The sequence below is a fragment of the Drosophila subpulchrella genome, unplaced genomic scaffold (assembly GCF_014743375.2).
Source record: "Drosophila subpulchrella strain 33 F10 #4 breed RU33 unplaced genomic scaffold, RU_Dsub_v1.1 Primary Assembly Seq354, whole genome shotgun sequence".
Classification (NCBI taxonomy): domain Eukaryota; kingdom Metazoa; phylum Arthropoda; class Insecta; order Diptera; family Drosophilidae; genus Drosophila; species Drosophila subpulchrella.
Window position 1 is genome coordinate 4,505,651 of NW_023665577.1, and position 16,310 is coordinate 4,521,960.

Sequence of the window (16,310 nt, forward strand, 5' to 3'; positions counted from 1 at the left end):
CTCTAGACATTAGAAAGACATTTTATGTCTGCAATTTCATTCTCTCAACTTTTCCCACCGTGTATAAATCAGCTAGATAGTGAAAAAGCTATCAACATTCGTTAAGGCAAATTATTGCATTGCTGGATACTTTATTTTGAGGCGAAGATAGTTGCAGTCCCCTTTCGGAATCCATCCACTTATCACGTGGGCGTTCTTTTTCGCCGGCGCCATCTGGCGGCTGGCATTCTCCTTCTGTTAGCCAGCTGCCTTTTCCATCTCCCATCTTCCCGCCGGCCATCGGTTCATTAGACGCCGCTCAATTTATTTCTCCTTTACACGCCAATTAATCAGATTATGTCAAAATGTGTCACTGGGTTAATGCAAATATATTACGATGGCCATCCAGCCATCCAACCATCCAGTGGGGCATAGAGGCCCCATAGACTCCAAAGAGTCCCGTCTCCACTTTTCGCCCCGGGTCTCAATCGATTCCGATGGCTGGCTCTTGGGAGAGGCTTTAAAGCGTTGCGTCTGCCATTCGCATTTGGTTGTTTGGAAAGCGCTTAGATCCACTTAATTAGTGCGACTGCAGCCAACAAAAAGCGGGGGAAAATCACATTTAAGCTGATTTAGTGGGGGGGTGAAAGGCGGAGTGGGAAAATAAATCAGGAAATTGGAAATGAATTTGTGTACTCCAATTGAGATCGAATTGAAACACGGTTTCATTCACGCTTGCATCGATAATGATTTAATTATCGAACAAAGCGATGTTAGCTTAAATCAGTACTATCAATGTGCCATACCACCACTCTTTTTATAACTTAAATTCATATATAAAACCCACCTCAGACAAAAACCTCATCATTTTCAGCTTTGTCTAAAATTCTCCACTACGAAACAAAGCAATCTGACATCAGTTACCTTGGCGACTGGAAACAATTTCGACAGAAAATCGCTCTGGGAACAATGTAACATCGCAACAACTCCATCAGATCCCCGGTCCAAACCTTTTTCCCCACTCCGAATTCCCCCGGCGGAACTTGTTCATTTGGCATTCAGCAGAAAAGTCATTAAGTGACACACCCGCCTACAGAAAATTCCCCCAAAATAGATTCCAGCATATTTATCATTATTTTTTCTGCTTCACTTTTTGTCTCCGAATAAAGAGAGAACAATCATGTAAAGCTGGGCTTGGTGCGGTGCAAAAAACCCAAAAACCCAAAAAAAACAAGATATGGGGTGGGCATCTGTCGGTGCTTAATCACGCATATCACCCAACTTTCCGAGCTCTGTGATCCAACTTGTTTGTATTTTGGTTTCAATTTTTTTTCGCATTTTTTAATGCTCTTTTGTTTTTGGGGCGTGTTTTGTCTCGGCTCATTGAAGGCGGCGCACGGAAGTTGGCACCGCAACGGAAATTGAGCCATCAAAAATAATGTATAACCAAATATACTTGATAAATATATGCATGTGCCTGGGTTACAAATTCAGGTGCTCGACTTTCGCTTTTCGGGCTGAGCATTACCTCCTTTCTCTCCCACTGAAGCTCTAAAAGAGGAGTTGTAAAAACACTTTACAACTCATTAAAAATTATTATTGTTTCTGCATAAAGATGATGGCCAAGATGAGCGAATCCCGAGGGTTTCCTGCTTTCCGACCCTCGCTTAGGTGTCAATCGCGATCCCTTTTTCGCTGAAATTGGGTACAATTTTGCGGCAACATTTTAATGAAATTTGGTGGTAAGTGAGATACAGGAGGTGAGAAGATGGCAAAGGTTAAAACTCGTTTTATTCCTATTACAGTTAAAAAGTTTGTACTTAAGGCTGCTTAGTTCCCACGAATTTTCCGGGTAAAAGGTTACGCAAAGTTTTTCCAAAAAGGCGTTAAAGGTTCCGAAATGAGCAGCAGGGTCTTCGGGTGCTTCCCAGAATGTTTAATTCAATTTGTTGAACTAATATTTCCCCCCGGTGTGTGGGGGAAAGTTGATTACAAACAGCTGGTGGCCAAGAGATTGGAATGTGGGAAGTGAAGTTGTGGGTTATCAGGTCTTCGATTGGCTTAATCGCTGGATGGATTAATATCAGAGCGGAAGTCGGTTGACTCAATTAATTTACCAGATTTATTCAAAACCTGTAAAACCGTGTTTACCTTATCGAAGAACACTTTCTTCTCGACTTACACAATCATTGGAAACTCTGTTCATGTTTTATTCAAGTTTTTAAATCCTAATCGCTGGTTGGGTTAATATCAGAGCGGAAGTTGGTTGAATCCATAATTAATATAAAAAATGTATAACCGTGTTTTAAGTTTAGTTGGTTTATCTGACCACATTTTCTTCTTGAGTTCTTTCTGTTCATATTATTAAAAGTTTTTAATTCATTTTCTCTGATATTTCTTTGATAATCTCTTTTGTCTTGATTTACTCGTTTTCATTAAACACAAAAATAAATATTTCCGTGATGTGGAGTGCCTATTCGATATTTAAAATACATTTTTAGTATAATTCTCTGAATTGATCTTTAATCAAAGTTAGTTTTTTGCTATATGCCTATTAAATTGTTATCAATAGTCCTTAAAATTTATAGTAAAATTGGACAATTGGTTCATGCTGAGAGCATATTAGGGAAACTCCATAATATTTCAAATGAAAACAATGGCGAACTTCCGGCACAGGATTTTATCACACTGCTCCAATCGATGGAATGTGTTTATGTCCTTATCCGTAGCATAACTCACTCCACCATTACTCCATGTTTGTTCAACAATTTCGCTAAACGTTTTACAGGCCAAAAAGGAGGTAAGAGCGCCATTTTCTGCTGAGTGCCGAGCAGCCAATTCAATGCACTTTATTAATGGCATCCATGACTTGGCCCGACTTTCCTTTCGGGGATTTCCCCAGCCCGTACTCCTTCACCCAAAAGGGCGACAATAAACCCCACAAAAAGCCGGGCATATCCTGCAGTGTGATACCCTACTCCTGCCCCTCCTTTTTTCCCTCTTGTCTGCTGCAGTTGCACTTAATTTTATCTATTATCCTCCATTTTTGTCATTGTCTAAGGAAAATGAAGATTCAAAGCCATAAACGGGCGGACATGAGAGTGTATGAGTGTGTGTGTGTTAGCCATCAATGGCAAGGCAAAAGTTGCCTGCATGCTTTTGCTTTTGGCTTTGAGCCTCTGGGCCATTGTTGTTGGCCAGGATAGGATCTCTATATCCTGGCAGCAGGTGTGCCAGTGCCTGTGAAAATTCTACTCCAGGTAGCTGCTGCTGGCAGCTCGGTTGGAAAATGTGATAAAATGATTATAAAATAATTTTCACAAACAATGGCCGGCACATGCACGTTTTTCCAGGATACGTGCAAAATTGTCCGCACTTCTTACCACCACCCACATCCGCAGGATGGTCAACTCTTCTAATTGAATAGATTATGCGGGGTGGGGTCTCCTTAATGGCTGGCAACCTCAAAGTTTGAACTAATTTAATTCCGTTTCTGCTCCTGGAGAGCTGTCATAAACGAGAATCTCTCATAACATTTTACTAGTCCCATAAATATTCGCATATTATGTGATCCAGCCCACCCACTGCATTTATTATTAATCCAAATGCGTGGCCATAAAATGCTGTGAAAATTACTTTTCCCGCTGCCTGTGGCCGGGAAAGGGAGAACCTTTAAGTGGGACAACTGCGCTCGAATGCTTGAAAAGCCAGTCGATTAATTGTGGAAAACTCCACCCACAGAAACATTTAAATCTGGCCAATAAACATGTCTTAAAGCTCTCCTGACGGGCACAGTTTGAACCAGTTTAGCTGGGTGCCCCGCCACAGATGCAGATACTCAGATACTGGGATACTCAGATACAGAGCCCCAATTTGTGTGCGAATGCGTAGAGCAACCAATTTGAGGCAAATTGCCATAACGAAGCTATGTAGCTTCAAAAGCCGCCTCAATAGGTGAATAGAACGGAGGGTTTTCCCACTTTTCCGGTAGAAGAGGGCGGAGGAGGAGCAATAGCAGCTGATGCAGTTCACATTTGCAACTTTATTTATCGCCACGAAAACATCTTGTAAATTTTCCACGTTATTTTCGCCTGCGGCGAAACGTTCGTTCTGTGCGGAAAATTCAACAATTGAATCCAAGGCGTTTTCTCCTCAATCCAGCCAGCCACCCACCTCTATCCCGCAAAAGCCAAGTCGAAATTGATATGAAAATTCGTTTTAAACCAGAGAGAGCCTTCAGTGCCACGCCCAACGCCCAATGCCCCGGGGCAGGACTCTTTTCTATCCCGATCCTGCCTTCTTGTATTGATCATTTGCCTGTGATAAATTGTTCCATGTCGCTTGGCACTCTTGACTTTTATTGCTGGCCATGGGCAAGTCCACAGTCTGGCCATCAAAAAGTCTTTGGCCGCGTGCCTTTTTTACCCCGCTCCTAAGGCCGAGCCTTAGCTGCATTTGAAACTGGGTAACTTGGCCCAAATGCACTGCCAAGTTGGCTTTGTCAGTCGGTCTCGGTTTATTTGCCGCGCGACAAGTTTGCTTGTGAGTTTGTCGGCCAGGCAAATACAAATTTGATATCATTTTTCAACGCCAATTGCAGGCAGCCTCTTATATAGAATGGAAATGTTCTCGCATATGTTTGGGCCCTGAAATGCACTGACATTTGGGGGCGTGGCCCCGGCGGAGTGACTTTTGTGGTTTCAATTTTGCCGAATGACGCATGAAATTTCCGCTCCTTTTCTGCGCCTTTTTGTGACTTTTTGTACTATTCCACAGAGTTTTTGGGGCTAACAAAAAATTGGAAAAAAATATTAAACTGAAATTCCATGTTCTTTATTGATTGGATTTGATTTGGGTTAAGCAAGTGAAAGGAATTTGATTTTTATTGAATTTTAAGCGGCTTACTTGGTTTGGCAAATTGCATTTGCTTGATACTATTCTCTATTTTTTTCTTTATTGCATATATAACATTTACTAAAAAGGAAACAAATTCTGAAAATATCAGTAATGTCACTTTATGCTTATATTCCGTTAAAGAAACATTTGATTTGTATGATTTTATTCTTTATTTTATCTTTATTATAAGTAATTAATTGATTAAAAAAAGGGTTTAGGATTTAATATATTAATTTTTATTAGTACTTTAACAAATTCTTTAATAGTTTTTATCTTTTTCAAATATCAGTGATATCACTTTATTCTATCATCCCATTAAAGACATTAACAAACGTTACGCCCTCACATTTCCCTCTTTTGTTCATCATTTGTATGGATTTGACAATTGAAAACAAAAGTCACAACTGGAAAATTATTCATGGTCGGCCACTCAGAACTCAGAAATAGATGGGGAATTCCGTCTCCATCCCTGTGAAAATGCATAAACCAAACAGAGCGAGACCGGCTAAACAAAAGCCCAGAACCGAGGGTCGCATAATGCACTTTTGCTTTTTTTGTAAGGTTTTTCTTTTATTTTTTAACTTTTTGTGTGTGTCTCGTTTTTGCCTCTTTTCCTGCTCTTTTTCCAGCTGAAATTTCCGGTTGGGCTTTTGTGAAATCCGCCAGAGACGCGGCTTTGCATGATTCGGATTCGGATTGGGATTCTTATTTGTTATTTGTTGTTTCCCGAGTTGAATGACTCTGGCTCGGCCTGTTCAAAAATTCCGGGCACTCAGGGCTTGAATTCCGCTGGTGCGTTGGTTCAATCAAATTGCAATTATCGTAAGCACGTGGTTGGGTCCTCGGATTCGTGGGTGCGGGGTGATCTACGATTCGTGACGCTTTTGATTTATGTTGAACCGTTTTCACAGCGATACTCCATGACTCAGCACAGGAGTTCTGGTTTTCATCCATATCTTTTGGGTTCACAGAGCATGCAATGATACGATTTTGTGACCGCAGGGCTTTCTATTTCTTTATATCTCTCGGATACAGAAGAGCTCAGCTGGGCCTGGGCAACTTAATTAGTTTGGTTGTTGATAAACAAAAGCAGGTAAACGGATTTATTTTTCGGCGCCTTTCAAGACTCCCTACAGTTTCTCACTTTGGTGATTTATAAGCATTTGTATTTCGGTTTTTTGGCCAGTAAAATAGTTGGCTGCCCCGCGTGTGCTGAGCATTGTGGATTAGTTTCGCCAAAAAACTGAAAGTGAAAATACACACTTTTGATTTGCTCACCTGATAACATTCAAATTCGATTCGCTAGTTGGTTTGTGTTGCGAATGATTAAGCAGTTGATTCGTCGCCTAATCTCTGTATCTATTTGATTACTGCCTTGTTTTCATTGCTGGCTTGAATGTCTGGGGAAATATCTTCAATCTGTTGCATTTCAATTATGGGAAAATTGTTTCTTTAGCATCCATTCGGCTGCCAAACCGAAAATATTTGCATTTCCAATGGCAATAACAAATGCATTCTGCACACATCAGCGTCACATTCTATCAATTCATATTCCTATAGATACGAGGGGGAGATTTCGTATGCAAGTCAACGCAGAATGTTATCTCTCTGGACGCACGGAGAAAAAAGTGAAAATTATAATGAAATGCATTGGCATTTCCCTCACGTACCCGCAAAGTACATCAATCAAATTGAAATGCAACCATCATGCCGGCGTTGCTTTTCAATATTTCGTAATGCATTTAACCATGTTAATAACAAAAAGTAATGCAATAAATATGGCATTTTTTGCTCCTTTTCGCTCGTGCTGTAAACAATTTCTGCATTTTGCATGCGGCCATATATTCCAATTAGGGTTCAGTTGACTTCAGAGGTGGGTGCGTGAGCAATACGCACGATTCACAAAATATTCATCCTGAATTTTAAAAATTTTAAGACAATTGGGATTTGTATGCTATCTTTCATTTATTAACATTATCGTATTTAAAAAAATGGCTTATGAGTAATTATTTAATAAATACAGCCAATATATGGTGAATACTTTGTAGACTGCATATTTCAGATTTTTAATATATGCACGATTATAATCTTTAATAAACTCTGACCATATATGGTTTATGATAAACAATATAAAATTTTTTTAAATTCTTTATTGTTGTTAAATAAACGGATTAACCCACGTGACACGAAAACAATCACGTTTTCATCTCTTACTTTCGAAGGGGTTTTGGAAGGGGGGTAAAAACTCCCAACAGAATTTCGTGAAAAAATAAAATTTATGCAAAGCCAAAGAGAGACGGATGCATCGAAAAAAGAGACAGGAGATGGGGAGTGGAATGTTGCTTTAACTAATTAGACACTTGTCATTCGTCGTAATGTTGTAATAAATACCGTTACAATGTCATTACCGGCATTACTCGTTGGCATTTCTTTTGCACCACCTCTCCCCGTCTCTTTCTCGTCCCCCTAATCCCGTCTCTTTCGCACTATCGTTCCCTCTCTTTCCACGCCTTTGGCCGCACTCACTCATCAAGGCGGTGAAGTCTTTGTCAATGGCTTGTTAGTTTACTTGTCTCCACTTCTGGCCGCCCCTCCCCCTTTTCGACTTTATTTAAAACTTTGTTTTGCTTTACAGCTTAGAATTTTTAATGAGCTTTCGTCTACCCCATACTCCTTATAGCCCCTTTTTCCCAGTAGTTTATTGTTGGTTTTCCGCTTTTCGTTCGGTCATTTCTTTCATTCTTGAATGTCATCTATTTTTGAAGCTTGTTCTTTGCGCACTTTTTCTGTTGTTTTTTTCTCCGGGTTTAAGCGGGGTCATTGCTTAGTTATAGTCACTTGAGACTTCAGAGTCAAGCCGTATTTAATCTTCTATTGAAACCAGAAACTGGAACCCTCGGGGGTTCAACTTTAAAAAAGTCTCAAGCGAGCCTAACTTATTGCATAGAAAGTGCGTTGGGTATGTTGTAGAAAAAGTTGATTAAAAGAATTTAAGATTAAACATAAATAATAGATGTATACTGCGCAGTGTTTTTCAACAGTTAGGTTCTGTTTTGTTAATTCGAGCTCTAGCCATCCCTCCTAAAAATGTCAAGAATTTTCCATCTTTAACCATATTTTGTCACCTCTTTGTGGCCATGCAGCATTTACGAGTTCCCCTAGTTTCCTCTTAAATTTATGATCGTTCTACTAACCTATCCCACTTTTTCTTATTGGTTTTTCCCAACACCCCTCTTTTCTACCCGCCCTTTTTCCTTTTTTAACCATTCCACTTATCGCACCTCGGCAATGTCAGGGGTTCGAGAACAAAACACAACCCAGAACCCAGAGACAAGACAATAAATATCTTAACTGAAACATTGGAGTTGGCTTATCGGCGAGTAAATATTGCCCAACATAATTTACACACACCAAAGAGAGAGAGAGAGAGATAGGGATAGATATAGGCCCAGTCGCAACAACAACAATTGTGTAAACAGAATAATGCAGTCAACCTTTTTGCTTGGCAAACATCTCCAAGATGTCTGGATAATTAACGCTAGTCAAAAGTTGGGTGATTTTGTGGGGGGAAGTAGCGAAGAGGGCGTGGAGCTGGGAATTTTCGGCGTAATTGAGTGGCTTATTGACTTGGGGCATATTTGTAATAAGAATTACGCACACATATTTGTAAACGCCTTTGTCATATTTGCCCAGAAATAAAGAGAGAGAAAACGTAATAATAAACGCAGAATCCTGTCGAACCGGTTTATATAAATAGATAAGCGCATAAAGACCACGTTCATTACGCAAGAATGTGCCCTAAAACGATGCAACCAAGTGCCTAAGTTTTTGTTCGCGAAGAAGAGGAGCAGCAGCAGCGAAAACCTGAAATCTGCATAGACCAAGATTAATTAACTCGCCCGCGAGACGAGCAGCCACATCAGCTGAAAGGAGCAGCAGCAATATCAACGGCAATATCAGGAGTCACAGCAACATCAGCAGCAGGAATTGGAAAAGCGACAGCAGCAACTTCTTCAGCAGCAACAGCAACATCATCTGGAACCACAGCAGCAACAATTGCCTGAAAAAGGGCTGCAGCAGCAACATTGTCAGTAATAACAGGAGCAACATACCTATGTGTAGCAGCAACATCATCTAAAAATACAGCAGCAACATCAGTAATAACAGTAGCCGCAGCAGCAACACTAAGTGAAACTGCAGCAGCAACAATTGCTTGTAAAACTGCAACTACTGAAGAATTCGCGCAATATTCAGCAGTAATATTAGCAACTGATACAAACTATTGCAGAAGGGTGAATCCCCTTCAAGATGCGATTCTTTGCCAGCAGTGGCCAGGCTACAACATCGCCGGCGATGGCCCACAGTTCCAGTGATGAGGCAGGTGAAATCATTGAAAATTCCCACACCAGAAGCACGGGACGCTCTGTACTCCATCGCAGCAATGGGGGAAAGTCAAGGTCGCTGGAGCGATATTCCGGGGCACCCAAGATCCATCATCAGGCGGTGGAGCTGCTGCCCCCCTATGCCACGCCCACGTGCAGCACTCGTCGCCGCCTCCTCGCCCCCTTTCGCTCCCTGAAGCGTCGCAGTCGGAGCAGCAGCAGCAGCAATGAATCGCACCACTTTGCCAGCCATCTGAGCAATCTGGTGGTGGTAAATGTAGGGGCGTCGGCCGCCGGTGGGGGCGTGGCCAAGGCCAAGGCCAGTTCGCAAAGTGGCGACAGTGGCACTGGCGGTACCGAACTGGAGCACGAAATGGAGCAGGATGACGAGGATGACGACGAGGAGGAGGAGGAGGACGACGGAGAGGGCGAGGAGTTGGACGAGCTGAGCCTCAGTTACTCACAGTTGAGCAGCAGTGGTTGCGATGAGGCCGAAGCCCCGCCAGAAGATGTGCCAGACGATCGCACAGTGGCGGCCACAGTTGCTGTTGTCGCGGAACGGAGACACAATATCCTGTCGCTGTACTCGTCCTCGTCGGAGGAGCAGCTCCACTGCCGCCTGGGCGACATCACACTGGTGGACGACACCTACTCCAACTACGATCCGCAGAACGAGGCCGAGCGGATGTTCCTCCAGGTTGTCGGAATTTTGCGCGATGAGAATGAGGTTTGTGTATTGGCTAACAGTCGATGGCCGAAATATTGGTCATGCTTGCTTCAAAAAGGTTTTTCCCTATTTTTATGCCAACCAAGTAAAAATATTTTATGAGGTTCTTATTTATGCTTCTCTTTTCTCATTTACAATTAAAATAGATACATTTTTAAAATTATTACATTTAATTTTCTTATCTGCTATTGAACACTCAAAGTTTTCAGTTAAAACAAATGAAGATAACTCATGTTTTTATCTCATTTTTTATCTGATGGAATGACGGAAAACATTCATTTTAATGTATAATTTTAATTAAAAGAATCCTTGCTGGCTCTCTGTTTATCCATCTCGCTGTTTCCATCATTTCCTTTGAAATCATGATTAATTCCCACCCACCGCCATAAAGGATTCGTTTTCCTTGATGGTCGTGATTTATTTAAGTAGACGTGTCCTTGCTTAAAAAAAGGAAATGCCAAACTGCTAACCGAGTTTTCTTTTCTCTCCATTTTCCCCGTTCCTACCCAATTCCCCGCTTTCTTTGAAAGAACTTTTTCAGTTCAGTCTCACTTGCAATTTCAATTAATTAATGCAAGCAAGGATTTCCGCTTAAAGCTTCACTGAGCAAGGGGAAAAAAAGGGGAGGTGAATAAAAAAGAAATGAGCAACAGTTTGATAAAATGATTGATTTAACTGCAGAATCATTTTATTCTTACCCTACCCCTGCTTAAATAGCAATTCTCTCTGCGATTTCAGCCCCTCAGAATGTCAATTAAAGATAGAAATGTCAGCCCTAGCTTTGGCATATCCACATACCACCGTTTTCCCGTGCAAATACAAAGCATTTTTAATAAGCTCTAGAGGGGGTTACTATACTGGAAAAAAAATATCAGAAATGATAAAGTTCTTTATATCCTTATGAAATTTACTTACTTACTTAATGGATATATGTGTTTTAAGAAAAGAATGCAACCTACAGAAAAATAACCCTTAGCCGAAAATTCTATGAAGTAATAATAATTAATTAATTAATTCAAAACAATGAATTGAAACATACATGTTATAAGATATGCTGGGGTTTGTCAAGACTAGTGTGATCAGTCCTTAAAGTTAAAAAAAAAAAGTATATTAAATAATGTAAATATTTCTCAAATAAAAAAATATAAATTCGAATAAAAACAAGATAAATTTCCCTTACATTAAAATATTTATTTGACAAAGGTAATTTTTTCTTAGCTATGAAAAGTACTTTTCCTTATTTAAAAATTAAATTATTAAGTGGTTATGATTTTTTTCTGTGTGCTGCGCTGTGTGATGCCATAGAAAATATGGCGACAGCATTTGCTTTTTATATTTAACCAAGTTCCCTGCTCGACAGCCGCAGGTGGAGCCGAGCCAAGGAATTGTTATGGAGTCAAGCGGATGGTATTAAATTACACAGAGTTGCACTTTTTAAGTACACGCCATGGACAAACGCCCCCAACTATGGTAGCCCGCCACCCACTTTCCGCCTCCTTGTTGACTTTGCAAGGATTCTTTGTGGCAATGCATGGAGCCGGGACTTTTTCTCATCGCTGGCTGATTAAACTTCTCCTTTGCCGTCGACTTCGACGTTTTCCCAAGGAGGCAGCTTTAAAAGTGCATTGCCCTCTTATCAGTGAACCAACCCCATCCACCGATGCCCTTTTCACATAATGACTTCGATGGCAAACAGCTTTCTTGTCTCTTTGTTGCTGCGGCGGCCACTTTGTTGGCTTGTTGCCACTAATTAATGGAGGTGCCTTTGCACTATTGCACAGCAATGAGGGGGTGGCATGGGGGAGGGATGCATATTTATTGCAAACAACAAATTATTGATTGACGGCGACAAGTTGGTCACAGCCTTTGGGCGCCTTTGTTGGCCGCGTTTCCCGCTCCGCTAATTAAAAAATAAATAGGGCCCAGCTCAAAGCAGCCACACACAAAGGTTTTCAACTGGAGTTGCTCGCAGTGCAGCAGGAAATAATTTGTGTGCTTAATTAGCAGTGGAGGTGAACCAAAAAACGAGAAATAAAAGCAGTTTCCTTTGAGGTATGTGGGAAAAAGATAATGAGCAGAGGCAAAACCACCGAGGAAGTTTTCAATAATTAAATGGTAATATTCATAATGGTTAATAACCATATTTGATGATGCACAATATTACGAGGGGATTTTTAATTTTTAAATAAAACCCCTCAGTTATAAGAGAAAAAGAGAATGAGCAGGGCAAACCCACTCAAGAAGGTTTCAATAATTAATTAAATCATTCAATGAATTAAAAAAAATAACAAGAAAATATTAAACTTTGAATTGATTTAAATACAAATATTTCGAAGCACATTAAAAACCTTCGAAACCTTTATCCTATTTTCCAATTACCACAACCCAAGAAATGTAATCATTTTACGAGTTTTCCTGCTTTCAACTCAACTTTACTTACCCCAAGAAGCACCAAAAATGCTAGACTATTTATTTAGTTTTTAAAGACAAATCATCAATTGCCCCTGGGAAATGCCACAAACAAAAGCTGCACTAGAAAAACACACACAGTAAGCCCAGCCAAACACATGGACAGCTGGCTGTACAAGTGCATTATGGGGCATAAACTGGCCCCGGGAGCCACAAAGAGTTAAAGGCTGGAAAAGCTAAGGCAAAAGTTCCAAATCAAAAACACAAACTCGAAGAAAACTAAATTAAAAAACTACACAGAAGCCGGAATGAAGGCGGAGCCGAAAAGAGAAAGAGCCGAAGGATGCTGGGAAAACTAAATGAAATAATAAAGAAAAGGAGTGGGTGGCTGGGATGGAGCGGGTGAATCCAGGACTCCTTATTCCTGGCTCCTTGCGGGCTGCAAAAACTTTTGCTTTGCCAAGGTAAATGCATTTTGCTTGTTGCATGCAAAACGGCAGGCAATGAAAGTTTCTGTTGGCGGGTTATGGAAATGGAAAATGCGGGGATGTGGGAAATGGGTACTGGGTACTGGGAAATGGGCAATGGGGTGTCAAGGTAAAAATTGAAAAGCGAAAATTTTCCCGGGGGAAAGGGCGCAGTGAAAATGTGCCAAATGAAACGTGCGCAGATGTTGCTCCTTTTTCCTCCTGTTGCTCCTTTTTGCAGCGCTCCTGCCTTTTCCAGTTTCGAGTTACAAAAGCGCCAAATTGGCGCAGCGAAAAGTGCAGAAAGTGAGAAAAGAGCAGGGAGTTTTGGGCACCCCAGTGCATACAAAGGACATAAACGTTATAGCGCAAGCTGCCTGCTTTTAACTGCTAATGAAGAAGCGACTGTGCTCACACGCACTTCAAAAAACTAACAAAGCAAGCGATGCGAAAGGGGTTAGAATGGAACATGAGTATCTGATTGCCAACAGAATTATGCTAAGAACAGGTTTAAGAATAAACAAAGAGTCTTCAAATAAAAGAAACTATTTATTTTCTATGTTTAACCATAAATGAGACTTAAAGTTCTCCCCTTAATGCCCTCAAAATTAAAAAATACAAAATACTTAAGAGCATCAAGCATGGTCAAGATATAAACGTTATGTAAAAAATTAAGGCAGATAATCGCCTTGGCCAACTAATCCGAATTATACATAATATCTACCATGCACACTAACCGTAACTGATTGGCATTACTTCTTATGCTGTCTGGCAGGCTTGGGCAATATTTTAATCCCCTTAGGATGGGCATAATAAGCCGTTACTGCAACGTGAGCTCAACTAAGCTCATAATCATAATTAAATTAAAGTTGTGAAAAGCGCCCGCAAGTAGGCAATAAATGCTGAATGTGGCATGGGAAAAGCTTTATGCCTTAGACTAAATGTAAAGGGAATACATTATAAAGGGAAGAATAATATGTCTAATTATCAACATTTATCATGCACTCAAGCAGAAATTTCACGTAACTGATTTCCATAATGATTGGTATTTGTTCTTGCAGAAAATGCGTCAATTCCAGAAGATCCTGGAGGATCTGAGCTCCCGCGTTGCCCTGGCCGAGCAGACAAAGACCTCCTGGCTGACACCCACTGCGGTGGGCGAGGCCAACGAGCAGATGCAACAGTTGCAGCGTCTGAGGGACAAGATGACGACGGCTAGTGCCCTCCTTGACGATTGCAACGAGCAGCAGTCCTTCTTCACCGCCAACCAGGTGCTGGTGCCCACTCCCTGCCTCTCCAAGCTGGAGGACTTGAACACGCGGTGAGTTAGGGAGCTCTGGGATTATGAAATCTTTTATTTTGCGGAATACTTATTCGATTGAATAAATTACAATAGCATGAAACTCCTGCAAATCGCGATGGACGAGCGCCAGAAGGTCCTGTGCCAGGCTGGAGCCCAGCAAACCCACGAGAACGGCGACGATGGACGCACCACATCCAACAGCGGCACCATCGGTCCACTGCCCAATCTCGGCCAGAGCGTAAAGCCGCCCTGGGAGAGGGCCACCACAGCCGCCAATGTGCCTTACTACATCGAGTGAGTATAAGAAATAAAACATATATGTATCATCTCTTAGGATCTGTAAAAATATTAATAGAATTCTTAGACGCAGAAGTATAATTCAAACTTTGCAATCATTTTCAAGAATCCAAAGTTATGTCAAATTGGGATCTGCAAAAATATTTTCAACTTTAATTAGAATTGTAAAATCACAGTTAAAATTCTAAAGACATTTCCAATTAAATACTTATAATATTTATTAAAAATGTAAAATCACAACCAAATTTCGAATTATGCTATCATTTTCAAAACTCTAAAGATATTTTCAATTAATTATTTAAGATATGCATCACAATGCAGTTTTAAAGTATGCTTTGATTTTAAAAATTCTGATGATATTTCGAATTATTTTCAAGAAAACGTATACATTGTAAAATCAAATTCTCTTCGTTATTTTTATTATCTTTATCTTTGAAACCGTTTAAAGGGTTAAGTTAAAGAAAAATTTGACTAAAAACGATTTAAAATTCTAGTAAATATTTAAACAAAATAATTTAAATAAAATTTCTTATTAACTACAGCCACGAACGCGAGACCACGCACTGGGACCATCCCGAGATGATCGAGCTGATGAAGGGCCTGGCAGACCTCAACGAGATTCGCTTCTCCGCCTACAGAACGGCCATGAAACTGCGATCGGTTCAAAAGCGACTGGGTAAGTTGGGCGACTAACTATTTATATTTCTTAAATTAACAATTCGATGTCCTTTTCCTAACAGCTCTCGACAGGATCAGCATGTCCACCGCCTGCGAGTCCTTCGATCGACACGGCCTGCGGGCCCAAAACGACAAGCTGATCGACATACCCGACATGACCACGGTGCTGCATTCGCTCTACGTGACAATCGATAAAATTGATTTGACGCTGATGCTGGACCTGGCCATCAACTGGATCCTGAATGTCTACGACTCCCAGCGCACCGGCCAGATCCGAGTGCTGAGTTTCAAGGTCGGGCTGGTGCTCCTCTGCAAGGGTCACTTGGAGGAGAAGTATCGCTATCTGTTCCGCCTGGTGGCAGACACTGACCGTCGGGCAGATCAGAGGCGACTGGGACTCCTGCTGCACGATTGCATACAGGTGAGAACGGAAAAATAATTTATTTATCACTTATTTCATGAATCATTAATGAATTCAAACGTAATATATATATAATCATTTGGGGTTAAAATGTTCTCTCCGTAGTAAAATGTAATTTTGAGATGGCTTTTAGACACAAGTGTCATTAATGAGATTATAATTTTAAAACATTTTATAATAAGTTTAAATTAGTATATAGCAATAATATTAATCCTATTATTGATTAGTGAAACTGCCTCTAATTGCTAATTTAAGCTAACGATCATTGAATTTGTTTTTACAATGGAGTAGTTTACATGTCACATATCATTTTGTTGCGTGATTCAAAATAAATCAATATTGTCATCTTCTTCAATTTTAGGTACCCCGCCAACTAGGTGAGGTGGCCGCCTTTGGTGGCTCCAACATCGAGCCCTCGGTTAGGTCCTGCCTGGAGCAGGCCGGCATCTCGCAGGAGGCCATCGACGGCAACCAGGACATCTCCATTGAGCTGCAGCACTTCCTCGGCTGGCTGCAGCACGAACCCCAGAGCCTCGTCTGGCTGCCCGTACTCCATCGCCTGGCGGCGGCGGAGGCGGCCAAGCACCAGGCCAAGTGCAACATCTGCAAGGAGTACCCGATCGTGGGCTTCCGCTACAGATGCCTCAAGTGCTTCAACTTCGACATGTGCCAAAAGTGTTTCTTCTTCGGCCGCAACGCCAAGAACCACAAGCTCACGCATCCCATGCACGAGTACTGCACCACTGTGAGT

At 41.1% G+C, this 16,310-nt stretch overlaps 1 protein-coding gene across 21 annotated transcripts in view; it reads left to right on the forward strand.

Moving 5' to 3' along the window:
• The window catches only part of LOC119559918 (dystrophin), a 151,390-nt gene that overhangs the window by 131,773 nt on the left and 3,307 nt on the right, over window positions 1–16,310 (forward strand). For 19 of the 21 annotated variants that reach the window (XM_037873100.1, XM_037873111.1, XM_037873101.1 and 16 more), the window contains 5 exons: window positions 13,922–14,181; window positions 14,257–14,457; window positions 15,003–15,136; window positions 15,201–15,559; window positions 15,921–16,304. In XM_037873100.1, the coding sequence (XP_037729028.1) occupies window positions 13,922–14,181; window positions 14,257–14,457; window positions 15,003–15,136; window positions 15,201–15,559; window positions 15,921–16,304 (1,338 nt within the window). Of the gene's footprint in view, window positions 1–8,663; window positions 9,985–13,921; window positions 14,182–14,256; window positions 14,458–15,002; window positions 15,137–15,200; window positions 15,560–15,920; window positions 16,305–16,310 lie in introns of those variants that run through there. The other 2 variants (XM_037873122.1, XM_037873119.1) reach the window with 2 other exon arrangements.